Source organism: Bombus vancouverensis, chromosome 15 (assembly GCF_051014615.1).
Source record: "Bombus vancouverensis nearcticus chromosome 15, iyBomVanc1_principal, whole genome shotgun sequence".
Taxonomy (NCBI): domain Eukaryota; kingdom Metazoa; phylum Arthropoda; class Insecta; order Hymenoptera; family Apidae; genus Bombus; species Bombus vancouverensis.
This window is the reverse complement of record NC_134925.1, coordinates 1,521,915-1,548,767: the sequence shown is the minus strand read 5'-3', so window position 1 is coordinate 1,548,767 and position 26,853 is coordinate 1,521,915. Positions and strand designations below refer to the sequence as shown.

The window sequence follows — 26,853 nt, the reverse complement described above, 5'->3', positions numbered from 1 at the left end:
GAAATTATAATACCTCTTCGGGTTTATAAACTGAAAATTAAAGATCCGAAGCAAGATGAACTAACGAGACTTTTTCATCCAACGTGCTATTAATTACGTTTTAAAGTATATTACGATTGATGCATCAGTTTGCAGAAAGCTTGAAAAATATGGTAAAATATTAATCGTTCCATATTTCTAAAATTTCTTTTTTCTATTTCCAAGTTAGCGTATACATGTACATGTATAAGATTATTCAACGATCGAAGAAAGATTTTTTTGATAAACTTCAATTTCTGTAAAATCTTCTTGGAGATCGCATGCTGTATAATTATATTCTAAGATATTAATATACGTTAGTAGTATTTGTAAGAAATGTAATAAACGTCATTTTCAGGATAAAAAGTTTCAACAAGTGGGGGATGAGAACACGAGGGAATACGTTGATATTTAAAATGAATTAATTTAGGGTGTGACACACTTTCAGAAATCACCTTGCGCATAATGTTGTCTATGGTCTTAATTCCTGACGGAGTATGTCGTTTGCCGGCATTAAATTTTGGACTTGACCCACTTGTGCTTCGAGTCCTTCAATTTTATAGAACTTGAGGCACTCGTATCTATCGTGTTTCTTTTGATAATGGCGCGACATTAAGCGTAAAATATTTTTATTATTGCATTAACGGCGTATCTTGCCACATTAAAAAACATGAATTTTTCTTTTCTAATTACGAATTTCAAATTAATACCGCTTAACACTTTTCTCGTTCCTAATGCTTCTTTTATTTTTTATCGTGAGAATTTTGTATAGTTGAAAAAAGAAAAAAAATACATAGAATCCAATATGTATATTTAATAACATTTATGTTTATAAATGTACAATTATACTTATTTTTATTAAATTTGTTACGATCAATTTTAGATCGAAAGACTCTGTTTCAACTATGTACGATCTTTCAACACTGTCATACCTTCTACTACAGCAGGAAACAGTTGTCGTGCATTCGTATCACAATAATTTTGTTTTTACGTCCCTAGGAGCAGATTTCAATAGCGAGCATTCCGACATTGTAGCCATATTTGCGAGTATTTCATGCAATAAAACTCCGTAGAAAGAAAAGGAGAACAGTTTTCATGAACGAACAGATCCCAGGACCTACTTACTTTGAATTCTCTTGACCATTCCCGGCAACATTGATACGATTCCGTGTCATTCGGTCAAACCTCGAATATTCGAAGATTTCTCGGTCGACGATCCTCCTCTGCCATAGATCGACGCTCTGATCGTACACCATAAAGCCCATAAACGTTGATCGATACGGTTGATTTTATGGCGGTGAAACGAATATAGTTAACACGATTTATACACTTTAGGCTGGCCGATCGAAGCAACTTTCTCTAATATTCCGCGAAACTGCGTCTATCAACGACGATTAAACGATCGTGTCCACGAAATTATGAAACTAATAACGATCATGTAAAATTACGAAATTCGGTGATCCCCAACGAATGGATTAATACGATTTCTCGGCGGCCTGATCGATTCTGTTACATCGAGAACAACGAGACCACGACGAGAAGGCTGAGAAAACACGATAAGCGATCGAATCGATTGCAGAGTTTCCGTTTAAACGTTGGCCATTGAAATGTTGCAAGAAAGGTGTCTATAAGGTGGACCATAAATCGTTTCGGAAAATTACCAGATTGCCTTGTTCTTTTATGAGTTTGAGCAAGAACTTGGTTATGAGTAAGACGGTTAATATGTAGCACGGTGGAAGATAATCGTGTGTAAGTTGGAGATTTTATGGTCAGTGGATTGGTTACTGTTATGTAGTTATTGGTTTTTATTTGAGAAGGGGTTGATGCGTTCAGCATGTTAGTCGATTGTGCTAGGTATGAGGAAAACTTGATGGATTTTCGTTGCGTGGAATTTAAGAAATTTCTTATGTTTTTTTGTGGCGAAGAAAATAATTACGTGTTCTATTTCTTGCGAAATATTTAATGACGTACATTAATTATTAAATGTCCAGATACTTTGGTCTATTTCTGGTACAGTGGTATTACTAAACTACGTAAATTAACGACAAATTAATGACCGAAGATAATGTTATCGTCTTTTGACCAAGTTAACAGATTATACATTTAAATTATTTTAATATATCACAATATTACAGTATTACAATGATCAAATATACCTGTTTATCGTCGGTTTCATATATATCTTTACTTCGAATTAAATGCACGTGAACTGAATAATTCTTAACGTAATTTGTTTAACTATTTCGCTTTTTTCAATATTCATTCCCTAGAATTAGAAATTACTACGAGCCTTAACGTTTTTCCACAAATATTCCACAGATACGCGTTATTTCGGAATAAATTTATTTTTCGAGGTATCTGAATCGAATGTTCGATTATCGAATACGATCGTCAGATTCGTTTTACCAGGTACGGCACGAGACGCGATGCGACGTCCTGCTACGGCTGACAAAACAATGATTACCGGAGCGATGATCTGCTCGACGATCGTCGCTCGACCGTGCTACGTTTGCGCAACGCTCGAACTATCATCGATTGCTCGATCCCGAGAAGGTTCGATATCCGCTTCACGGTGTTTTCCAGACGAATATTCTTCTTTATTGGACGAATATGAACGTGATACAAACGCGAGCACGAGCACCGTACGATTTATTACTTGGACGGTGAGTGGTGTAGACAGCTTTGCGACAGGGACAGATGCCAACCAGGCGACGTTCAACAACAAGTAATTGCTCGACGGTTGCGTCGATTGGTTGATTTTCGTTTTCTAGCTCGTAAATTCACATCGAAGAATATTCTGATTGATTTAGAGACTTTGCGCGTGAAACTTTAATTTATTCGATGGGAAGAATGCAGCGTGATTTAGATGAAAGCGTACTTTTCAAAGCGATCTTAATTATAAATTAACAGCGATTCGTAACTGTGCGAGCATGAGATACGTTACAATTGCATCGCTTCGATCGTGCGTAGATCCACGAAAGCGACAAAAGCTGTTCAATTTTTCACTCCGTCGTCTTCCGAATTATCCTAGTAGTTCGATCGTCCAGCAACGAGCATGTCGTCGATGCACGATGCTCTTTCGCGTGTCGACCTTGCCCTTCTTTGCGATTCCCAGCTCGACGAGGCTTCAGCTTGCACAATACAAGGTTCGTACACTCGTTCCGTGTTGGACGCCGTTATAATACGTATAATGTCCACTTAGACGCGGCTATGCTGCTCGGAAAGCAAGGAACAGCGGACGTAAAGGAGAAAAGTAAATTCGTAATTACCAAGAGTTTCCGGCCAGTTGCCGTTTTAGTTCCGTTTTCGAGGGGGTAAACTGAGATGAATCTTGGATAATGCCGGATTAAAGTATAAGGAGACGACAACGGAGAGGCACGATCGAGGAAAAGGCTCTTTCTACCTACGAGCCTAGCCGAGGGACTGTTCGTTCATAGGTCAAGGAAATGGAACTGTTCGAAGAAATAAATCGATCTGAAATGATGCTTTTTCTAATTATTTCGTCATTGAAAATAGATAAGTAGATTTTACCGATATTATTCGATATAGCGTTTCGCAATGGTATCCATTGTATCATATATCTATTTATTATTCTATTATCTACTAATCAGAGTTTCCAATGTCGACAAATATTTTATAAACATTCCTTGCCAGTCCATAAACTTTGCTTCTTTTATCAGCTTAAAGCCAAAGGCCTCTTCCTGCACTTTCATTTCTTCGAATTTGAAACTGTACATTGCATTCGCTGTATTCTGTGTCAAGCGACGTCTCTAGTTGCTATGCAGGACGGAAGCCCGCGGAAACGCGAAAGAAACCAGAGGGCAAAGCACTTTCCTCAGCGGCGATTTAGCGGAGGTCGTGAGCGGTCTGCGTATCCGGTGAAGTCGGCCATCTGCTTTTTCCCTGGCGATGTGACGCTTCATGCACTTTAAAATCTATCGGAATCTGCGAAGAGAGCGATCGACCGCTAATTCCAGCCGGTTTTTCACTTTTCCACTCGAACACGGCCAGTTTCCAGCGCTTATCATCCGAAAAGCGATTCGATGTACATACTTAGCGCGCTTCTTTCCCCCATAAAACGGAATACTCTCCAATTTTTCGACTTTTGTCCTTAATGAATACCATTTAGATCGATTTTTAATTTTTTAATTTAAAAATTAGACTCTGCATTTAATCAGGGTATTTATCTTCTCCTCGGATAACTAAAATTCTCTCTATTTTTCAAGCTTCTAAATAACACGCGATGATAATCGTTACACATAGCTATAAATCTAGCTTGTCAGGTTAATCTCCGATTAGTTGATCGCAGATTATCAGAATAACTTAAGACAGATCTGGATTAAGTTGTTTAATTAGGATTTATATTCTATACGTGTATATCTATACTATATCGTACGCGGAGCAGAAAGATTTATCAAATCTTACGAAGAAATACAAATCGTGTGAAGAAGGACCGCGGTTTATTCTTCCGGTGGGTTTTTCCGCGAACGAAACATCGCTAGGGCGATATTTCCCCGGCGTTTGCAGCGCGTAGCCCGCGATTAACGCAATCCGCGTCGACCTTAATAAGCGATAATTCTCGACTGCACACGCTGGCGCGCGCGAGAACGAAAGTTACAGAACGCGCACGCGACACGGGGCGGAAGTTTCGCTGTAACCGATGTTATTACGCGCCTCTTCGCAATCTGAAGCGATTTATCGGTTAGCTGAGGCGAGTGCAACACGGACGACCATACGGTTTTCTATGCTGATGTACCGTTAGAGTCTATTATTAACATTAAAGCTTCGCGGTCCGTGTGTTCGATACAATAGACTAGAAATGCTAAAATTCATCTGCTGGTTATTTGTGATACACGATGCTCCTACGAGTGTGCGAGCCTGGACTGTAGAATGCGAGGGATGGTGATTCTTTGAGGATGGTAATTCTTTAGGGACGGCTCTTCGGGTATATTCTATGGATATTCTTTTAGAATAGCAATTCTTTGAGGATGCTGACTCTTTGAGGATATTCACCGACGATTGTGATTCTTCGAAGATATTCTCTGAGAAAGAACATTGTTTAATACGATGATATTTTCGGAGATGTTTTCCTCATTAAATAGAGAAATGAATTTCGCTAGTAAGGAAAATTCCTGGAAAGAACAGACACTATTTTACAAATCAATTTCAAACTCTCACCATCGTACGAGAAAGAAGAAAGAAACCAAACATGTTTCATTTACGTACATATGTATATGAAACCGAACAACTTTCAACGATGAAAATGTCGGTCGTTGCATTGGAACACACGAAGCGCGTGTCTTATGTACATAATACAACATGAAAAACTAAGAAAGAGAAATAGCGAAGGAAAAAGTGGTTCATAAGTATTCCCGTGGCGAAGATTCCATGGAAAGTGTATCGAAATCGATGTTTATTCTTTGGCTTTTCCCTTTTTATCCAGCGATCTAGTTGATACCGTGCCATCGATCTCATGTCTTGTACCTTCCGTTTCTCGAATAAATTCGCCGACATATTCGCAAAGACATCTTCTGTTCAATATAGAACGGTACAAGTACAAATTCGAAGCCAAATGACAAGAGTCATGTGCAAAAGGTTCAAAATTTTATTTCTTGACGCTTATAGACTTAAAGGAATAATTTTCCTTTGTAGTTCCGTTCGAAGGAACGTCCACGAGAATAGTAACGATTTCCATGCTCGATCAAAATCGAAAAGGATCTCTTGATCGTGAGAGTAAACACGCTTCGCGCGTATCGAATGCAAAATAGTGGCCGAGTGCAAAATGTATGCTCATTTCGTAGAGGACGCACGGAGAATTTAATGGGCCGGAAAAAGTGACCGCAAAACGGGAAGTTATTCCGGCAGGGTGAGCTTGGGTAAAAGTAATTACCATCTTTGATGGTCGTTGGCTATAGATATGAATGCGCTATTGTTTTCATCGTCCGTGTCTTTTTTTGTAATTCGAAGAATCGTTATCGTTTACACGCGTAGCTTGATAAAAATGTTGAAATCAAGCAGAAGGACAGCAAGTTGTAAGTACGTAAAGTACGCGATTACGCTACTATGACAGCTTCCTAGAGAAAGAAATTAATACTCTACTACTCAATAAAGTGTTAAAACGTAATAATACGTTAAATTTTCGCCAAACTTCCTGCTTAGGGTCAGTATTTTTCTTTTTAATTAACGTGTTTTATTTCGATTCGAGGCGTGGGGCTCTGTTTCCTTTATCGACTCGCTCCTCAACGTCCATCGTGGCAGGTGTGTTGAACCGAGGTCGTCGTCGGCAGGGGAATCTAATATTGAAAGCCGAAACACAGACGCGAGGAACCGTAACGAGGATGTAAAAGATTCTTGACCTCCTTCCACCGTGGCAGTGTCGTACTTCACGCTTTACGTTTCCACGTAATAATCGGCAGACACGAAAGGACAGATGCTTTTAACGAGTTCCTGTGCATTTCTTCGCGAGTACCGCGCCTGTCTGCACGAGCTACGTCGACGAGGAATACACCGAGCTCGAGCAACCCCTTTGATAACGCGACACGACTGATGCGAACACAATGGAAATTTTCATTTCGAAACGGGCCGAAGAAGGAGGCGAACCACCAGGGATACGATGCGCCGATTGTTTTTCTTCAAGCTGCGGAACGTCGCCGAGGAAACAGGTTTTCGCGAGGGTGCTTTTGTGTTGGGTGGTCGAAGTGATGTTGTTTGGTACCTGGGATTGATTAAAATCATTCCGCAGTCGATATATAAAATATATTTGCATAGATGTATATTCGACTTGTATTCTATAAGGAGTCTGTTTTATTTTCTTGATACGAGTTCTTTGTAATCGTGTGCACGTTTCCTTGAACTTACCGCATTAAAGATATAACGTAATAATAAAATTCCCACGGGATTTGTCAAACACGTAAAAATATTTATTCCACGGAATTTACGTATCCTGCTCAATATCGTGCTTTTGCAATTATTGTTCAAATAATCCTACGACGTGCTACAAATTTATGCAATTACTGTACGTACAAACAAGTCATTAGTAGTAGTCGATACATTACATTTTGATCTATTCAACCATGACTTACTCCTATCTACCCTATATTTCTTAGCTGAAGCTACACTTTAATTACGATTATGAAATCGACAGTTTCCCGTTTTTTGCTATATAATTTCTGCATCACAATTAAAAGTGGTCAAGGTTCGATTCATGGAATTTTCATTGCAAAAAAATTGGTATGTATTTCATCAAAGACGAAAGTCTAAGGAAAAGAATAGAAAGATAATATTCATAACATTTATCCTTGCAGTAATAATTTCGTAAGAATAATTTCTTAATGAATCTCAAGAATCTCACTTTCTTTCCATAGTAATAAAAACAAACGTAGAAACTAAATCTTACGTTTATTACATAAAAACTTCCTGTCACAATTACGCGAGAAATTACACAAAGCTGCGTCATTAAGTAAAACAATGAAGTAAATGTTACAAATTCCAACGTACACAGTTCGTTTAACCCATTAACGCTATTTCCCAGTGTTTTAATTCTCGTTCGAACTGTTTCTTTTCTATTCGCTTTTCTATTTAGCCTCGAACCTCTTTCTCTGCGTGTGTCCTTTCCTTTTGCCATTTCCAATATATTATTCGTATATTCGTATATTCGTAGATAGACACGCGTCGTGTTAAAAACATTGTTTATCAGTACGTCCCTACGATTCCAGTCTCTTTACGATTTCATTGCATGGAGGTCGTGAATAAAAAGGAAGACGCGCTTGTCTTTAGACAAAATGGCACCGATCGTAGCTATTCCTTCGCCGCGTGATGGCCCTTTATCGTTCGTAATAACGTTCATGGAGTCTTTCAGAATATTTGACGGAATACTTGATAAGCATACGAAATATAAGACGCTTCAAAGAAAGAGTATCATTGATCAGGTTGTAACATGAACAGAGATTCGAGTGGGCCTTGAACCAAATTGATTTCGCTCGAGTTATTAATCAGCGTGCACCAATTAATTACATTTTTGCGAGTTTCTTGAGTCCTCGACACACACGAACGAAGCCCAAATTCGAAAAAACAAAATTTTAATGTTTTAAAGACGCTGTTAAATATTAAAAAGAATAGCAATTATTTAATGTATCTGATCTACGAAAAATTGTTCGGAAAACGATTAATTTTGTGAGGAATTTTTCACTCGAAGGTTCGTTAAGAACGAATTACGATTGAAAAGTAAACGAGGACGCTATAAATCATTCGTTATCTCCAGGCGGAATATCTAATGCCGCGTAAATGTTAATGATGAAACTGCTTTGCATCAATCGCGAAAAGCTCGCTCCGCCGATGAATAAATTCCACGACAGTTCGATGAAACCCGTATTCAATCACGATTATTCGATCAGACTATGACACATTGTTCAATATTTTAAGAAACTTCCTGAATAATCTTTGTTCAGGCACCAAAGACACCATTATCGGGAAGATTAACTATATCGCTAATTAATTTCTTTGGAACGAACCTCTTAACTTTGACCTCTTAAATCTTCGGAAGAAGTTGTTAAAGAAGTAACAGTTTGAAAAATTGCCTTTCTCGTATAAGAGGAATGTTCGAAATATGCTTTCAAGTAATCGAAACGCTGGAGAAAGGGGAGAAATGCACATAGTGCTCCTCGGATAAATCAAAACGAAGTCGGCTCGAAGGAGATGTGTGTGCTTCGTGTAAACAATAAATTTTAAATACGAAATCGTTCCCACGTATTTGCTCTGCGGTGAAGATGAATGAATTTGGAATTTTGATTTATCGCAGGATTTATGGAATGCGTTAAAGATCTTCCACGATACTATCTTAATTTGAAAATTTGAAAAATTACAACAGATTATCGAAAGAAGCCTAATTTCTTACATTATCGCAGGAAACAATTTCTTTTTACATTTTTCAGAGAACAATCAAGCAACTATAATATAACTATCGGATTAAACTTTCCATCTTCCAAATAAAAAAATAGCTCATCAGTGTCTCAAATCAGCATAAAACGGTCGAGTATCGTGAAATTGAAAGAACAAAAGTACGAAGAAATCGATCTTATGCTATTGCTCAACAATAATCAGCGCTTTCGACGCTAATTTGATAGGGTAACACCTGTTTTTCTTCAATGTTGCGGTCAATAAGTTGTTTTTACGTCGATTGTGGAAACACACATTTTCTCTTTGTTAACGTGGCTTTATTGCTTGCCACAAAAACAATCGCGCCTTGCTGTTCTCCGCTTATTTGCATGATTCTGTCCGTGGTACATTCACTTTTCCTCGCTTAATTTGACCAATTACCTTGGAAGGTTCTTGCTTACCGACAAACTGATGTATAGATTGCAATCCCAACTATCGTTCTGTCTGAAATTCTTCCGGATCGACGCAATTCGCCTAACTATATTTATCGAAAATCGATATAGTAATCACGCGGTTCGTATTAATAGGATACATTCACCAAAAGTGGTACAAACTGAGAAGAGCTATATACGACGACGAACGAAAGTGTGGTAAGTCTGTAAAATATAGAGATCAAGATTAGATGTAAGATTTCGATTAGCGTTAAAAAAGTATTTACGATTAATTCAATGAAATATTTTCTATGGAAAGTATTCGCTATCGAAAGTGTAAAAAAATCTTTTTATCGTAACAATATGTTAAACGAATCGAATATTTCAAGTAAAGTACCGATGCGTTGAAACGCGATTCAGAGTTCTGGTGTTTCGTCAGTATTGCGTGTAATTCCATTAAGGAGCCAAACTCCGCACGAATCCTAATTGCATTAATGCGCGTCGATGCATCCTGCGAGTTTTAATAACGTTAGCTGGAATACTGTGGAGATCTCGGAATAGATTTCGACAAGGATCTGTTAGGAACCGAGCGTAGTATCAACCGTAACAACCTTGGCCCTGAAAGTCTGAGAAATCTTATTCGTCGCATAGGATTACAGCGCGGGCTTGAAATTTTCCTCGCGTAACGCCATCGCTGTGAGCCTGCACGCGTGTCCTTGCGATAGTTAGAGAATATTTTTGATTGTCAACGATAGAAACCTCGATTGAAACGAACGTACGTACTTACTTTCAACGAAGAAAAGTAAAGAATGGAAAATTCTGAGAGCAAAGCTTGAAACGAACGTGTGTGGCATAGCAAATGGAAAGGAAAGCGATCTTTACAGCAAGCACGAGGTTTACTAACATAATTTTTGTTGCATGATCTTTGCAATTGCGAGTAATTTTTTATGAAATCTCACGAGTTTGAAACGTTTTAAGCATTTAACTTCCAGAAACTAAATATTAAAGAGATGCAGGAACAGCGTTTTACGAGGAACGGTGTGATCGTTATCACGATTAGACGTAATGAACGCTATTACACAAAAACTTTCTTGAAACAAGCCTTTCAACCGAAGATGAATGAAAGGAGTCCAATGATATTACAGTTTCACTTGAAAGTTGATAACCAATAAGGAACTGCGTCTTATTGTACATTATGGCTTCCGCCTTTTGTCTAAATGTACGAATAAGTGGAGTACTTCTTGTTAAATTATATTTTAGTAAAACGTATAATACACGCGATCGATATCGATGATCGCTTTCAACCATTTTACTTTCAAAATTTGCTATCGTTGGTATCTATAAAACGATCCTTCAACGTTGGCTATAGTTAACATAAAAGAATAATATATTTCACCATATGCAAGTTTATAAAATTATCATTTATCGTTAGCACCAAAGATATCTATTGTTTTCATCTCTGACATAGAATGCCTTTCGACCCTCGTTCTACTTCCAAACTTTTTGTCTGTCAGTACGTTTCCGTCATTCTGTATTCATCCATCGCTGGAAAACTTGGACCATTTCTCATTTTTACGATCATGTTTCATTTCAACCCAAGACCCAGGATTAATCTTATCAAAGACGAGTAACGGAGCACAGGTGAGGCATTTGCTTGTCAGCGTAGTGCGCGATGGTCGCTGCGATGGTCAGTGGCCGCTGAAAGCGAAAGGACGAGCGTGGTTCGCGCGTAAAAGAGGGGTGAATGCTGGATATACGAACGGCGGTGTACGCGCGCGAACCACTTGCCCGTTCCTTGGCCGGGACAACGTGAACGAAGTCGGTAGCGCGAGCGAACAGGACACGAGCGATCCGACTAGTCGCGCGTATCCGACTCGTAGGCAAAGTCGAAAGTATTACTCGTGGGGAACCTCGTGGACCGAAAGTGGTGGACGCACGGCCGCCGTCCGACCGCGGCCAATGCCAGTCACCAGTGAAACGTGAAACGCGAAACTGGGCGAAAGTTTTGTCCTGATCGCTGGTCGAGGAGGGAGACCACGATTTGTCGCGAATTCGTACCGATTCTTTATTAGAGCTCGTCCATACCATCCGGACAGCTCATTCGGGTAACGAGTGTCGCGTGCTGTCCTCGCACCTGTTGTGTTCGCATACCTTGTTCGGTTACAGTACTCTGTTATTTGTTTAGAGTACTTTGATCGTGGAAGAGGAAGTGCAGTCGTGGTCGAAGGAAGGTTGGTATACCAGACAACTGATGGGATTGTTTGGTAGTGTCGGGTATCGTTGAAGCAAGATGCGAGCGATGAGTGATAAGTTTGATGGCATGTTGAATGGTTGTGGATGCAGTTCGTACGGCCAGGTTGATCACCTCGCATAATTCTGAACCAGATTTAAGACGCTAGTTTTCAGTCGAATTACTCGGTTTAAGATGCAGGATACGCTTAGTAACCGAAGACTCGTTTTGTTTCTTCCAGTAATGGTATGTTTGATTAAACGATATCGTGCGATTACATAGTTAGGCGATCTAGCGTTGGTAACTATAAATGCAACAGGACTTAAGGTTGCGTATGAGATTTTGAAATATGAATATTCCGGAAATATGAATCGGGATGGTAGAAGATCGAATGGAAGAAGTTTCAGAACTTCTGTTTTTATATTTTTACCAAGTGAAACCTAATTAGTCGAGCAAAATTGTGTTATTTCTCGCTCAAGGTATTTCTTCGAAATTAAGATCCTATGAAAAAGAGCTCGATCTTTGTTCAATTTCGATAAATTCTTCTACGCTTTAATAAATAGAAACAGAGTGGAAAACGATGTCAGGGAAAATAAACCACTGTTGTTTTCATACATTTTCTACGCGGTCGTAGCGAGTAAAAAGTTTCGAGTGATTCATTGGAGGAGAACTTCATTTGAGTAATTGCTCGGGAATTTACTCGTACCAGCTCTAACGTAAATATATGTAATTCAGATAACGAATTAAAGAATAAGCGGGGCGAATAGAATTACGGAAGCGATGAAAGTCGATTTTTATAGCATTTCAAATACGCAGTACGTAGTTGACAGTATATATTTAATAGATCGATGTTCCTGAACTCATGGATGCATTTACATCTTGCAAAATCTCAATCACTAATCGATAAATTTTTCAGACGAAACGACCACCACCCTAACCTAAATACCTTCGTACCTCAATAGGCGATTTATTTCTGATAAGATTGCAGAGTAGAACGCGGTCCGGTTCTGGATGATAACGCTGAAGGTGCGTGCTTGCACCATTAAGACAGATACCGTTCACTCGCGCAACACGAAACACGTAATTGAGCGAAAGTTTTGCTGCGCGGTTGTGGGGTACACGGACCGGAAGTATCATTACGCCGTTTACGAGCTTCTTATTAAGCGCTTCTTTGTCTGCGCCGTGGTTTTCTTCGGATCGTCGAGTTACTGCGGCGCGTCGGGTCACAGGGAACCACGGATCATTTGCATGTTGCTCGACCAAGTTCGAGGCTGTTGTCGGAATGGCGGAAGTTTGCGACTGATCGAGATCGGTCGCTTCTATGTATCAGCGAGGATTTTTCAGCCATGCAACGTTAAGTAGAAAGAGACAAGTATGGTCGGGCGATTTGGAACTTTTGATCTTTCGCTGATAAACTGAAGCATTATAATTACGGACACGTTAATTTCTTAAATTGCTGTTGATCTCGTAGGAAATGTTATAATTAATTCTTTGTACACTACCGGAGAAACCATTAAAAGGACAGAATCTGAATACGACTCGTAGAATTATTTATATATATTATTTAGTATATTTAAAATGTTCGAAACGGTCGGTGTAAGATAAATGTCTCCGGGATCACGTTAAAACTTTTATCGTTTCTATCCCGGAACAAACAGCGATAGCAGGGATAATAATGCCGAGAATTCGGTTAAAACGATGAATCCGATCGCCCAGCCACTTCCACGATCCCTCTAATCGGATCGTCCTTCTACGAGAAAACGGTGCGCTGCGTCCTTGCACTTGGAACGCCTGGAAATTTATACGGCTTTCATCCGTTCGCTACTTTAAAGTAGGTTCACTGTTTCACTTGTGCTCGAGTTTAACTCTCGGCTCGTGCTTCCGTTCCTCTCGAGCACTGTCTTAGCGTTTCGCTCTTCCACGAGTTCTTCTAGACTTACGCTTCATCAAGGTCGAACTTCGTGATCCGTGAGTGTATACGCATTTGCATAGCTGTGCAGTTAGTTTGTGCATCGGTAAGGCAACACGCAGGCTGTTTATGGGTATACCGTTCCTTTCTTCGGCATAGACGTAGTATGCTGATTCCGTTAGCGAGTCGGTCAGGAAAGTAGGAAAATATAGCGACGCCACGATTTTCTTTTTCGTAGCAAAAGGCGCGAGAAATATCCTTTTCTTTTGAAAACTACAAATTACTTGGAATTGATATTTATTTACGACGAATAATCTTATGGAAATAAATTAATTTCTTCTTTAAAAGTCGACTCTAAGCACGTTCGTAGTCGATAAAATTGAATATTTACGAAGAGTAGAGTTATCAGTTTGAGATCTGAGAAACTTGTGAAATTTGGCAGAGTTGTTTTAGTTATGAAAGGATTAAGAAGTTTATTACATTACGTAGATAATAATTATTTACGTATATGTGCTTTTAGATCCCATATGAATATGACTTATCCAACAGAAACTTTATTTTAGTTACTTTTATCGTGGAAGGAAGTAGCTAAGTACACAGTAATATATCGTTTAGTGATTCTCAAATTGCTGGTATGTCCAAACGACAGACGTTATAATTATAAGAGCGTTTCCTAATATCAAAGTAACAAGTTTAATTATTGTGATTACTCGTTGTAGGAAATACACTTCCAGATTCTTTCCTTCGTATATGAAATTATGACAGAGGTATAGTTCTCTCTATATACATATGATACATGCACGCATTTTGTTATGTAAATATTTTATAAATCATCCTCTTAATTATTTTAGTAAAAGAAAAAGAGCTTACCGTTTGCACGAAGTAAAATAGTAAAATTGAACTGTCGGATTACAGTCTGATAAAAGCAACGATGAAAAAAGAAATCAGATTTCTTTTTCAAAGCGGTAGCGATCGTCGCGAACTACTCTATTCATCCTAAGATCCCCCGGAGTATGTCGAGTTGATTGACAGCCTCGATTCGCGTAATGCCAATTTGTTCGAGTTACGGTCACTAACATCGTCGAAAGTGAAATCGTGGCGTGCAAAAACGCCGACACAGATCTTCGTGATAATTTGTCGTCGACTTCTTAACATTCTTCCTATGTCATTGTCATTGTAACCTTACCAGTCGAAACGTGTCTGTCTGACTTATTTAATACATTATGATATATAAATTCAAATTTGTATTTTTATCGTTTAAACGTTCTAATTGAATTATTTACCGATTCATTCGTTACTCGAAGCATTTTCTTCTTTGCATATAATGCAATTCACTAGAATAGTAATCGTTGGAAACCTGTCAAACGAGCTCGGTAATTAATATTTTTCGCATTAATTGTGTTCAACCATGATTTAACTTTGCAAGTAACTCGAAACGATGCATCGTAGGTACGTGGGAGAAACATTTCGATATTCGAATTCTTCCTCAACCAAATAATCGCATCTTCTTCCCAATCGATTGAAATCCAAATGAACCTTGCACCAGTGTCATCCTCCCGTTACGTCAATTTGTCATCATTCTCGATTTCATTCTCACTCGTTCCATCGAATTTTCCCCGACATCGTGCGTTTCACACCGTAGTCCGTGTCCAATTTACACAATTTCACCGCGGGAACAATTACACGATCCTACCGCGCGAATGTATTACGCCGGTGCTTTCTCTTTAACTTGAACTTAATTGCACGGTGAACACCGAGAACCTGGTCGCTTCCCTCTCGACGTTGGTACGCTCCTAGTCTAGGTTACATCGTTTTCTAGCTATCTGACCAGCATAGTCCATCCAACGATATCTCGCCACGTGTCTCTAAAACTTGACCCATTCAAGCATTCCTAACATTCGCCCCATCCACACATCTATAGCACTTGAAACGCAGTCATTCGCAATGCATAACCGCCCAAAATGCACAACAATATATAAGCGATATAAGCGATATATAAAAGATAAATGCCACGATACTGATCACTCTGTTTTCCTTATTTCCCCGCTGCATCGTTGAAAAGGCTACACCTTTCGTTATAAATGCGAAGAAGACTCCCTTCCACCAGCGATCACAAGCCTAATTGCTCTACGGAACGTCCGATTCCCCCGGTCGCAACAAAAGACGCCAAGATAATTCAGGTGCAGCCGTCTTTTCCAAGCGAGCAATCGTGATCGTGTACATCGAGCGAACGTTGCATCTTTAGTGTGATCGGCGAAGATGCAACGTCATAGAGCTCGACAGTGTGTGCCAGGTGACGAATCATCGTGAATAATTTGCAGACATGCACGAGGGTAAGCTGTGACCAAGCTGAAGAAGAAGAGGACCAAACATGATGCGATCAGGGGAAAAGCTTCCTTCGATTTCGTCGGTACTCCGCTGGTTTACCTTGGCGACGTTCCTGGTGGTCGTCGACCGTCTTGATCTTGCGACAGGTATGTTAAACAATATTTCATGGCTGCGTGTGTTTTAGAACGGTGGTTCTCAAACAGTATGTTGTGTCACGTCACAATGTTGAGAATTATAGTAGTGTAGGATTGTATAATAATTCAAAGTGTTACAAAGATTTAATAGACTAATATTTAACAAAATCGAACTTTCTCGAAGTTATCCAGAAGTATCCTATTAAACCAGATATAAAATTACAATAGTCATTTGTGCTTGAAATGTTCCGAAACTTGAGAATATCGGTGCAACGATAAGACAGCGTAGAATCGCCAAATAAAAGTCATATTGTATTCGGCACACGATATTTAATTCAACAGATTCGCCGCACCATTCTGACCGATATAATTTAGTTCTCGGGGATGGGATTTTATCTGTACTCTTGAACGCTGTACGACCAAGTTTCTGTAGAAATCTACGTGCAAGCTTTTATCACGTAATATTCTGTCACTGCGGATAACAAACAACCCCGTTATTTCTCTCGAATGTAATATTATTTCTACGATATATTATAGTATCGATGGACGCCAATGTTGCTCTTTAATACGATTTAACTGGTCGATGATATTTCATATTATTGAATTATTATGCACTTTTAAGAAATATTCGTTTTTAAATAAATATCTATTACTAATGAAAATTTAACGCGTCGTTACTGTTTAAATAATTCTCCGAAGATTTATAAAATAGCTGAATACAAAATTTGCTAATAGAAGAATAAGTTTATAGCAAGATTGCACCTTTCTTTTTAACATACCGAACTTTTTATCGTGCAAAGTAGTTTTGAATAAATACTGTTCTCACATATGAAATAACCAAATTTTTTTACGCTTTGAACTTGGCCTTCGAGAGGCGCTAGAATTTAAACCAAAATGAAGCAGACTTGATCAAACATATCGCAACTTTTCATTCATCTGAGACTCTCTCCAACCAACCGAGTTATTAAAGCGGAAAGAACAGTTCGTAATGTGGCAACCGTTCTTGCTCTCCAATAAAGAAAACGAAAAATAACAACTGTTCGTAACGTCGATTCCTTGTTCACGCATAACATGAGGAGGAAGAGAGAGAGAGAGAGAAAAAGAAAATAATAAAAATATTCTGTGCGGTGTATGATTCTTTTCACGCGTAAAGTGCAAGGCGAATGCACCTAGATAAATCTATTCCTGACCTACTATCGCCCGCGACACTTTGAGAAACGCTGTTCCTTCGCTAAAATGGATCGTTGATTCTCATCGTTACCATTTCAGATCGTGAGATCGAGGTCTCGTTCGTATTGAAACTGCAATTTGATGCTCGTTAATGAACCTTCACCTATGCTTTGATCGTGTGCAAATGAATTAATTAAATCGGTGCTTGGTTGGGTTTGGCATATTAGCCTAGTCGATTTTAGGATCGAAAATGAAAAATACGGAAGAAAAGTGAATTGTTGGGTATTTAGCTAGTTGCTAGATATCGTTGCCATTTTGCGCCGTCTATTCCAATTATTCGTTTCGATTATTTAGGTAAATTACACTACAGATTAGTTTTCTGGGATTTCACTTCTTTTTGTCTTGTAATGTTGCTATATGTTCTCTTTGTAAATTTTTTTTTTAATAACGTGTCTTTTTCAATGTCATTCTGTTCCAAGTTTTGGTTCAGTGAGACGTATTTTTGTTTGATATATTATTCCTTCCTGCGCTCTATAGAAATAATCTCTTTGACAGCACTCCAAAAGTAAAAGTTTCCTACTTTCTTAGTGTTCGTGTGTTCATGCTCTTCACCTCGGCGCTTTTAATTATTTTCACGGCGTATTCATGTATTCGTACATACATACGAATGCTGAGGTCATGCCTACTCATATATACAGTGTCGGAAAAAATTCAAGGTTTTATAGAGATGTTTACAAGATATTTGTAAGAGCGCGGAACGAAAAATATTTTGATAAAAATTCTTTTTCCCAATAACGCGAGAAATAAAATTGTACTTTTTTGTATCATGAATTTATAAGTTAATTTATCGAAGAGTATTATACGAATTTATATCAATAATTTCCCAAATCAGAATTACGTCGGATCATGTCTTATCTATTAGAAAACAAAGTTTTTATGGGATTCAAGATTTACAGATTAAGATAAAATTTTAACGTTTCAGGATTAAGTTAGGACAAGCATTCGCTATAAAATAACCAGATAAAAGTTACATCGATCGATTGATTCTTCTTTTAAAAACATTTACCCCGAGAAAATTATCCGCAAATCCTCTTAGATGTCGTATTTTAAATGTAGATGATCGAGGCCGCAACGGATCTTCAGTCGCGAGCGTAACGAGTGTTTAGTTCCGCCTTCGGCTCCGGAATTTCGAGCTGTCCTTTTTCATCCTCGGATTAACGGGGACATTCTCGAAGGGAAGGAGTCGGGAAGGGCTGGAATTCAACTGACAATATACTGTTGCATAAACTGACGGATCTATTTAAATATACGTACACTGGCGCAACTTTGAGATCAGCTTTCGGAAAATTCGAGACGGACCGTTTTCTCGTTGTGACTTTAAGTTTTATACTGCGTCCATTTACAAACAAAATTCTCGAGAAAGTTTGACTACCCTAATGATTTTTGTAAATGGAACAACTATAGTTCTGCAATGTGTGTGTGTGTACCTAAATATGTATGTATATTACACGTATATACATTTTCGTAATCAAAGAGGTATAGCGAGGATACAGGAACACTGATCGAATAGAAATCTGAAAATATCTATCCATTGAATTTTAGTGCTTGGCAGTGTAGTTCAAGGAAATACAAAATCGATTCTAGACACTTGGATAACGTCTCTCGTTAGTTGTTTGCTAGGTCAAATATTCTGAAATACTATGTACCGCATATTACACTAGTTTACTACTGTGTCTCTTCCAGAAGGGAATAATTCTACATTTTCATTTTCTTAGTTTCTATCAATTTTTTTATTATTTCTAATCGTTCCTCGTTAAACAAGAAATTGTCAAATTCTATGATTTTTTATGTACGTACGTAGAGGTATATTATAAGCAGGTATATTAAACTTTGTATTTCTTCTTGCTTTGTCAAAATAGTAGCTTTTAAATTACAATAACACGATTCTATGCAACCAGCTTTATTAGTCCAACAGAAAGTATTACAGCGTGGGCGGAACTCTGCAGTTTATATCCATGCATTTTCTTCAATGGCTGTTTTATACAGCACTTAAAGCAATTAGGCAAAACACATTTTTAATTAAAACAAGCGGATGAAACTTTGCGATGACGAAAATATTAATGCAATAACTTTTTCCATAGAAACGTATTAGTGTGTTAAGAAACTTTCTCGTCAAATGTTTCGTTTAATGGTTAGGTTTTATTTTTAATATAAAACATCGTATCGTTAAAATAAACTTGACTATGATTAAAAAGATCGTTATCTAGTATTTGGTCTTCTAGTATGTAGTATCTGGTATTTAACCCGATCGTTAATTTTCGAAGTAATTACATTTTCTTCATCGTTCCTTGACCTCCTCAAACTATGCATTTACTATGACAGACTATAAAACGACGGGTTACACGCATCGCGAAGATCGAGGTATTACTTAACACACTTTTCATTTTATAGAAAGGTACGAATGATGAAGTGAAATATGATTTCTCAGTACCCGTTTATATACAACAGATGAAGGAAAATTAATAATAATATACACCTGAAATATTACTTTCGATTCAGTCGCACTTCAAGAAGCTAGAAGAACAAATATTAAATCGATAATTTTACAAAAATAATTACCCGACATATTTCACTGAAATAGATATGAAACAGATATTCGTTCCTTTAAATAATCATACGATAATCGACTTTAAATATTTATTCGCTATTTACCTTTACCTTCGATTATCATTTCGTTTTTAAAATCTTCACTTCGCTTCAAATACAATCCATAAAGAGATTTTGAATACCTATTTCGCAAAAATAAATATATTTCATTTTTCCAAACGATCAAACGCCAATCATTAAAGATCTTTATCGTCCACAAAGAAGATTCTCGACCTAATCTTCTTCCCAGCGAGCCAAACGAAATCAATTTATTCTGGAAACAAGCAAACGTAATCCGCCAACACACATTCTCCAGTACATTATTTTATGGTCCGAGCGTTCGTATAGAAGGATAATCGAGATGGCGAATTTTTAAGCATAGTAGAGTTTAGCTCGGGCAGGAGCACCCTAAAACATAACGACGACGATGAAGAACTTCTGGGACATATGGACGGTGATGTATGAGCAATGAGCATGTCCAGCGATATTCGCTGGTGTCCGCGACGTCGAAGCGATGGAAGTGCGGAAACGTGCAAAAAGCTGGCCGACCTTGTCCCACTTCCTGGGAAGCTTTAGGGAACGAGCTTACTTGTGTAAATGCTACACAACATATGCACCAGCCGCGGCCGGTAGCGCACAACCGAGTCATTTCGTTATGTAATCGTTTCGTTATGTGTACCGGCCGTTTCAGAATTGTCGCCGTTTGTAGTTGAAGTGTTTCGATGTTGCCACCGGTAAGGGACAATCTGTTCCCTGTTACGTGCAACTTAATTGACGCTAGAGACACGATTTTGGATTTTAATTCTCATACACAGATTCTCCTCTTTCGCAGATGTTTTTAAAGGAGGTGTCTTTTTAGATCTTTTAATGGATTTTGATTTACTTTAAAAAACGTTGGATGGGATTTTTGAAACGTTAAATTCTATATGAAATATCTGTTTGAACACTTCAGATTCTTTGGATCGTATCAAAAAGTATATAATAATAAAATCAATTAACAGGTTCCGATCACTAATAATAGACAAGTCTTCAGACGAAAATTCTACTTTACGAAGAACTGACATTTCGATGGTACGTGATTCAAAGTTCATTCTTATAGAGAATTGGAGCAACATTTCTTTTAATGGGGACACATCTATCTATAGAATATCTGAAGCCTGAGTATCATTATATAAATATAATGGTGGAAATAATAATGACGCTGATAATGGAAAAATAATGACTCTATAAATCTTTAATTTTATATCAACAAATTAGAATATATTTAATTTTTTATCCTATTCACTTTTCTATGAACTTACCAAGAAGATAATTCTAGGTAATAATTGTATTATTAGCCTGGACATTTTCTCAGGTATGAAGAAAATATAAATTTAGCTGGCACAAATAAATATTTAAAAACGATACGTCAACTACTTATCTCGATCTATGTTGAAGTAAAATTAGGATGTACGAAACGAAGTTACCGAGAAAGGAAATATCTTAAGCACTTAGGAATATTTATGCGAAATTTTACATATCCGATCTTCTGATTAATTAAACAGTTTCCTAAAAATGGAATCGAATTTTCAAACTTCAATATGCTTTCAATAATGCGTAATTCAAATATATCTAAGTATATATGTATGTCATAGCGTACATATTTTACAGCACTTACATCAATACACAAATATCGTGAAATATTTTTGTAACTTTAACATAGTTTATTGCATCGAGTCAATTTAAAATGTCCGGATTTTTATAAACAGTACTATAATACTTAAGTACACGATTAACGATCAATTTAAAAAAAGACTGAAAGATAAAAAGATGATTTAATTTTACAAGTTCATTTACCACAAAGAAACAACATAATTAATGAAATATAATTTATAATTCCAAGGTAGACTTTAAAAAGTAATGTTGATAACATTGCTCCTTTTCTTTACCTCCCAATTTTGCAGTTGACAAATGTAACTTCCGAGTAGTTCGTATAAGTACGTACGTAATTTCAGATCTCTGAATAGTAATAATATCGTAACATTTTTCTAAAAGTACTCAAAGTTACAATCTAAACGTTTGAACCACTCTATACAAGCGTATCATATACATGAAAATATATAAATACACGATATGGCTGTGCATCTATTGCGGTATCCAGTGGAGAACGCGCCTCCGACGTTCCATCTTGCCGCCTCTGAAAAGTAATTCTGCTCGAATCGACTCGTGGCAGGAAGACAAAAGCGTGCTTCTAGAAAGAGAAGAAAGAGAAGGGAAGAGACAAACGCGGAAAGAAAGAGATCGCGAGAACAAGGAAAGGAAGAAAACAGGAAAAGAGTGGAAGGAAAACGGACGACGGTTGAACGAGAAAGAAGTAGAGAGAACCTTTGGAACAGAAAGATAGTTCCTCTGTCTATTTGAGGTCCTTAAAGAGCGCGCTTCCAAGTGATTTGACGGTTCCTACGGGCGGAATTTTGCGGATTATGCACGGTTCGAAACTTTTTCCGGATGATCGATGAAAAGAATCGAGTAACGATTGCTTCCACTAACGAACCTAATTTGGCTTTCGCCGAGCTTAGCTGCGCGTTTTCGTCAGTTCGATCGCTTCTGGCTTTCGTTTCTGGAAACGAATCCCCAATCTGACCGAAGAAGTATTTTCAAATTTGTGATTGGAGTACTTTTTAATTCGATTTTCTGATGTAAAAGGAATTCATTTATATTATATTGGTAACTTGTATCGACTGGAATTTTCAATCGAATCAAACGTACCTGTACAATAACGCAATAACAGTACAAGACGTTTGTGACGTACGATCGATAATCGTGACTGGAAAAACCTGAAAAGAATTGATCGACCGTGTACCGCGATGCGTGTCCGAGTGCGAGTATTAGCTTCGAATGGAGCATGTGATCGGGTGAAAGTACTTTGCAATACATATATTCTCGGGGAACACCTGCGAAGATATAGAAACGCCGACAACGCGAATAACGAATCTTTAGCTCGAGAAACATGCAAATAATAATGGTCGAACCTGGCTCGTTTATTTGCGCTGAAAATAAAAAAAGTGACTTTTCGGTTATAATTTTCATTTCCAATTCTGTCAGATCGTTTCACATTTTCGTCGCATTTTCATTATTTATTTCCAAAGAAATATAATTCCGAGTTCTTAGGTTGATATTATCCGGGACTGACTGAAAAAACTGCGGAAGACACCGGACAATATCGTGTAAGATGGCCAGATTGACGCGATGATCGCAGCCCCGAATAAATTAAGATAAAATCTGGCACGGTGGGACGCGAACTTCCTCCTGCTTGCCAGTGTATCGTCCCTCCGATCTTTCCCCTTTCGCAGTCGGAAACAATGTTTTACGCTGGCGTCCAGTCTGGAGCGAGCTAATTAGTCGGCTTGCTGGCGAACTGGATTCAACGCATCCACTTGAAATATAAATACCGCGCTTTGTACGTCCACGTGAACGAAAGCGCGATACCGCCGCCAGGGTTTCACGCAGTTAAACATTTCTGCAGTTTGTAATCGGAGAAAACGAACGATAGAAATTAATCCGTATATTATGGTTTTTAAGTTGTATTAATGTAAATAATATCCAATTAGGGAGCCTAGATATTCACTTGTAAAGCGTGGCATATTTAATGCTTCTGTTTTGATACTCGACTTTTTATTCTTTTAAACATAATTTTGTTGAAAAATTTCAATCATTCTACTTCATCAATTAGTTACACAGAAATGCAGCTTACTTAATAAAAGAAGTTTATTTAATAATAAATTAATATTTATCTTTCGACCATGAGTAGCTCTGAAAATATTGCTAACGATACGTGTATAAGTATATTCGTAATAAATTAAAGAAAAATTCGTCTCCTCGGCATTTGTCCAAAAACTAATTCTCTCGTTTGGAAAAAAATTTGTAACCAATTTTTGTACGCAGATTTGCACGAGACTTAGTTTCTTGTAGAAAAGAACTTGACCCTCTTTCCAAGACTGACAAGTATACATTTTTTACTCCTTTTCTTTTCACCTGGTGCCACGTTCGTACAAGTTTCACACTTCGTATGTAATTGATTTGCACTCAATCGATGAGATAACGACTTACACAATTATTATTGAATAACTATAGTCACCGTTGAACGCTAGAGCATAAACAACGAGGCATGTAAGAAAGATAGAAGAGCCTATTAACATAATTAGTACGGTTGCAAGTAATTACCACATTTAACTTTTCAATATAAGATTAGATATAAGAATATTTTATTCACGATAAGTATTGAATAGGTCGTAAAATGTTCCACGTTTTCTTTCTTGCGTTTCAAAGAATGGAATTGAGGCGTAGTATAACACGCGATTAAAGCATAAAATTTAAATAAATCTATATTTGAAATATAAAGAATTCCTTCTTCAAGGAAATAAAGAGATACCTGTGTGATCGAAATCAAAACACACAGTGCATTTCACGTTAATATCCTTAATTCTTGGTAAGGATAGAATGTTCATCAAAATAACCAAAAATTGTTATATTAACTAATTGATAGATTAACTCGACTAGATTCGCTATTTTCGACTAGATTCGATATTTGTTTTATAGAAAAAAAGAAAAAAGGATGGAAGGAGGAAGAGAAGAAAAATCCAGTTACACAGGATTAAGTTATCAATTCTCTGTCAAACATCGGGCAAGAAACGTGTCATTACCTTTTACCCTCGTAAGAAAAACTTCAATGATCTTCTCGAGACATTCTACGAAGACGAAAGACTGGATGAGTTTCTAGAGTCTACAGTTTAGAATCTACACGGATAACCGACGACCTTTCGGACGCTTCCTGGACGGCAAGAAAACTTGATTACGTTGCCTCGCGTTATGGTACATTGAACCTATCCTCGAGAAATGACGGCCGTAGCACATTCGATTTTGTCGAGAAAGGCGGCAAAAACCACGTTATCGAACAAGGCGCGATTTTTTTCCTCGATGGAAAAATGTCGTGGACTTGTTCTCGCTCGTGCTCGACAGTCGCCGACATTTGCAACAAAATGCAGGCGCCGATTTGAAGGAAACGCGTGCCATTTAATTGCAACTGCGCAACGCTTGTAACATGCGTTGGTGGCGAGTTTCGTAACGTTGATAGTATCGTAAAAGTAGAGCTGTTTCAGGGTAACTTTGAATTTGGATTCTTCGTATTTTTTGTAATTTTGGTTTGTTCGTCTTTTTAGGACGATTTGTTCTTGCGGTTACTGTGTTAAATTGTTGCATAATAAATGTCGTTTCGAGATATGTAAATGGTACCAATGGGCAATCTAACTTGTTTTAGAACGTAAATTTGTATTCAGAGTACGAACCCTCTGAACCGCGTAATATCTTTTTTGCAACTGTATTGGATCGTTGTATAATAATTTATCTATTTATTGATTTATGGATTGATATGAAAATGAAAATACGAAAAACACGTAAACAAAGGCAGGCTGGGATGAAACTTAGAATATATTGGAGGAGAAACTGGGAATGGATAATGTATTTCTAAAGAATTCAATATTTATGGAATCAAATATTCTCAGATTAGGTTTCGTTTTCGAGAAATCAGGTTGCGAAAGTATTAACGCGAGGAAATTTCATTTATATTTAACATGCGAATATAAACGCTAGGATAAATATTAGAAACTCAACGAATTTGGTTTATTCATAATCTTTGATAAACCTTTAGAATCCTAGTAACTGAAACACCAAGTTTTCAAATTCATATTAAGCCTCAGACACGATTTCTGTACAGATTGTTTTATTGTTTCGACGAGTAAACTTATTAGCACGTAAACATATTTATGCACGAGTTTTACATTAACGAGCAAGCTCTATTTAATTACTTTCTCGCTGCATTTACTATGCATCACGTGTTTCTAGTTCTTAATGAAGCATTATATAATCAAGCATTATGTATAAATAAGCAAATACTGTAAAGCATATGCAACGTGAAACTTGTTACTTCGGTTTCTTATAGCGTAACATAATTTTCAAAGCTCGACATTTCGATCTTATAACGAATTAACAGCAATTATCAACTAAAGAACGATAATTATTTTTCAAACCGTTCATTTATTTCAGTTTGTTCGTTAATATATAAAGTTACTTATACGTAAACCTATAAAATTTGAAATGAACGTCTTAGAAGTGATAAAATTAGAATTACCTTGGGTATACGAAAGTCCCTTTTCCAGCAGCGTATGTACTTCTAAAAAATGGAAAAATTAGATCAAGTTGTAAGGTGTAACGCGTCAAACCTGTCCGCCACGGTCCATGAGCTTTAATCATGATAATGATCGATAGCCAAATTAACCGTATCAACATGCAAATTCCGTCGACGTCCTTTCACTTGCTCAAATGGACTTTATATTTTCCAGAGTTTTCGTACGAAACGTGTTACTATTACTAATATAGATAGGTACAAACGGCGTCATTTCGTGTTCGGCGATTAACATTTTCGATGTGAACATTTGGTTTATTGGAAGTAAAAAGAATCGTAACGGATAGGCAAGGAAAAAGTAAAACATTTATAGGAATCAGTCGCAGGAAATGGGAAAGTACGATTGGGAATTACTGTTAGAAAGTATTTGATTAGTTCTGGGTTCCTATTTTAAACCGTGAAAACGGATACTTAAATATTACTCTACACATTGTCGCGAATTGGGTTAAGATATTCGTGGTTTATAAAATATTTTCTAATCTCAGCAAGACTGTTGATGGTTTCACTAAATTATCGCCCAATAGTAAACTATAGAAGATGACATCTATCGTGGTAAATGAACATCAAAAATTGTTATAATATGTATGTATATAATGTGTATCAAAATATTACAATTTACGTAAAATTCTGTTAAATATTGTATCTATAAAATTTCCTGTTCTGTCTCTTATTTATTTTTAAAATTACCGTTGCTTTCTACTTGCAATTGAAATTCAATCGACATCAGTGGTAATAATTTTATTACACTCCGCATATTAGCGAAGCATAATCGTATTTATAGCTACAAGTAAATATGAAAATCTGAAATCCTAATGATTTCCAATAAAACTTCATTGAAAGAATCATGAAAATCATTTATTTCAAATCGAATTAGGAATAATTTATTCATTTCC

At 37.3% G+C, this 26,853-nt stretch overlaps 1 protein-coding gene across 7 annotated transcripts in view; it reads left to right on the top strand.

Moving 5' to 3' along the window:
* The window catches only part of Cad89D (cadherin 89D), a 53,064-nt gene that overhangs the window by 4,277 nt on the left and 21,934 nt on the right, over positions 1–26,853 (top strand). For 5 of the 7 annotated variants that reach the window (XM_076624594.1, XM_076624593.1, XM_076624595.1 and 2 more), the window contains exons 1-3: positions 11,097–11,554; positions 15,525–15,642; positions 15,784–15,936. In XM_076624594.1, the coding sequence (XP_076480709.1) occupies positions 15,834–15,936 (103 nt within the window). In that variant the 5' untranslated portion in view covers positions 11,097–11,554; positions 15,525–15,642; positions 15,784–15,833. Of the gene's footprint in view, positions 1–11,096; positions 11,555–15,524; positions 15,643–15,783; positions 15,937–26,853 lie in introns of those variants that run through there. The other 2 variants (XM_033347503.2, XM_076624592.1) reach the window with 2 other exon arrangements.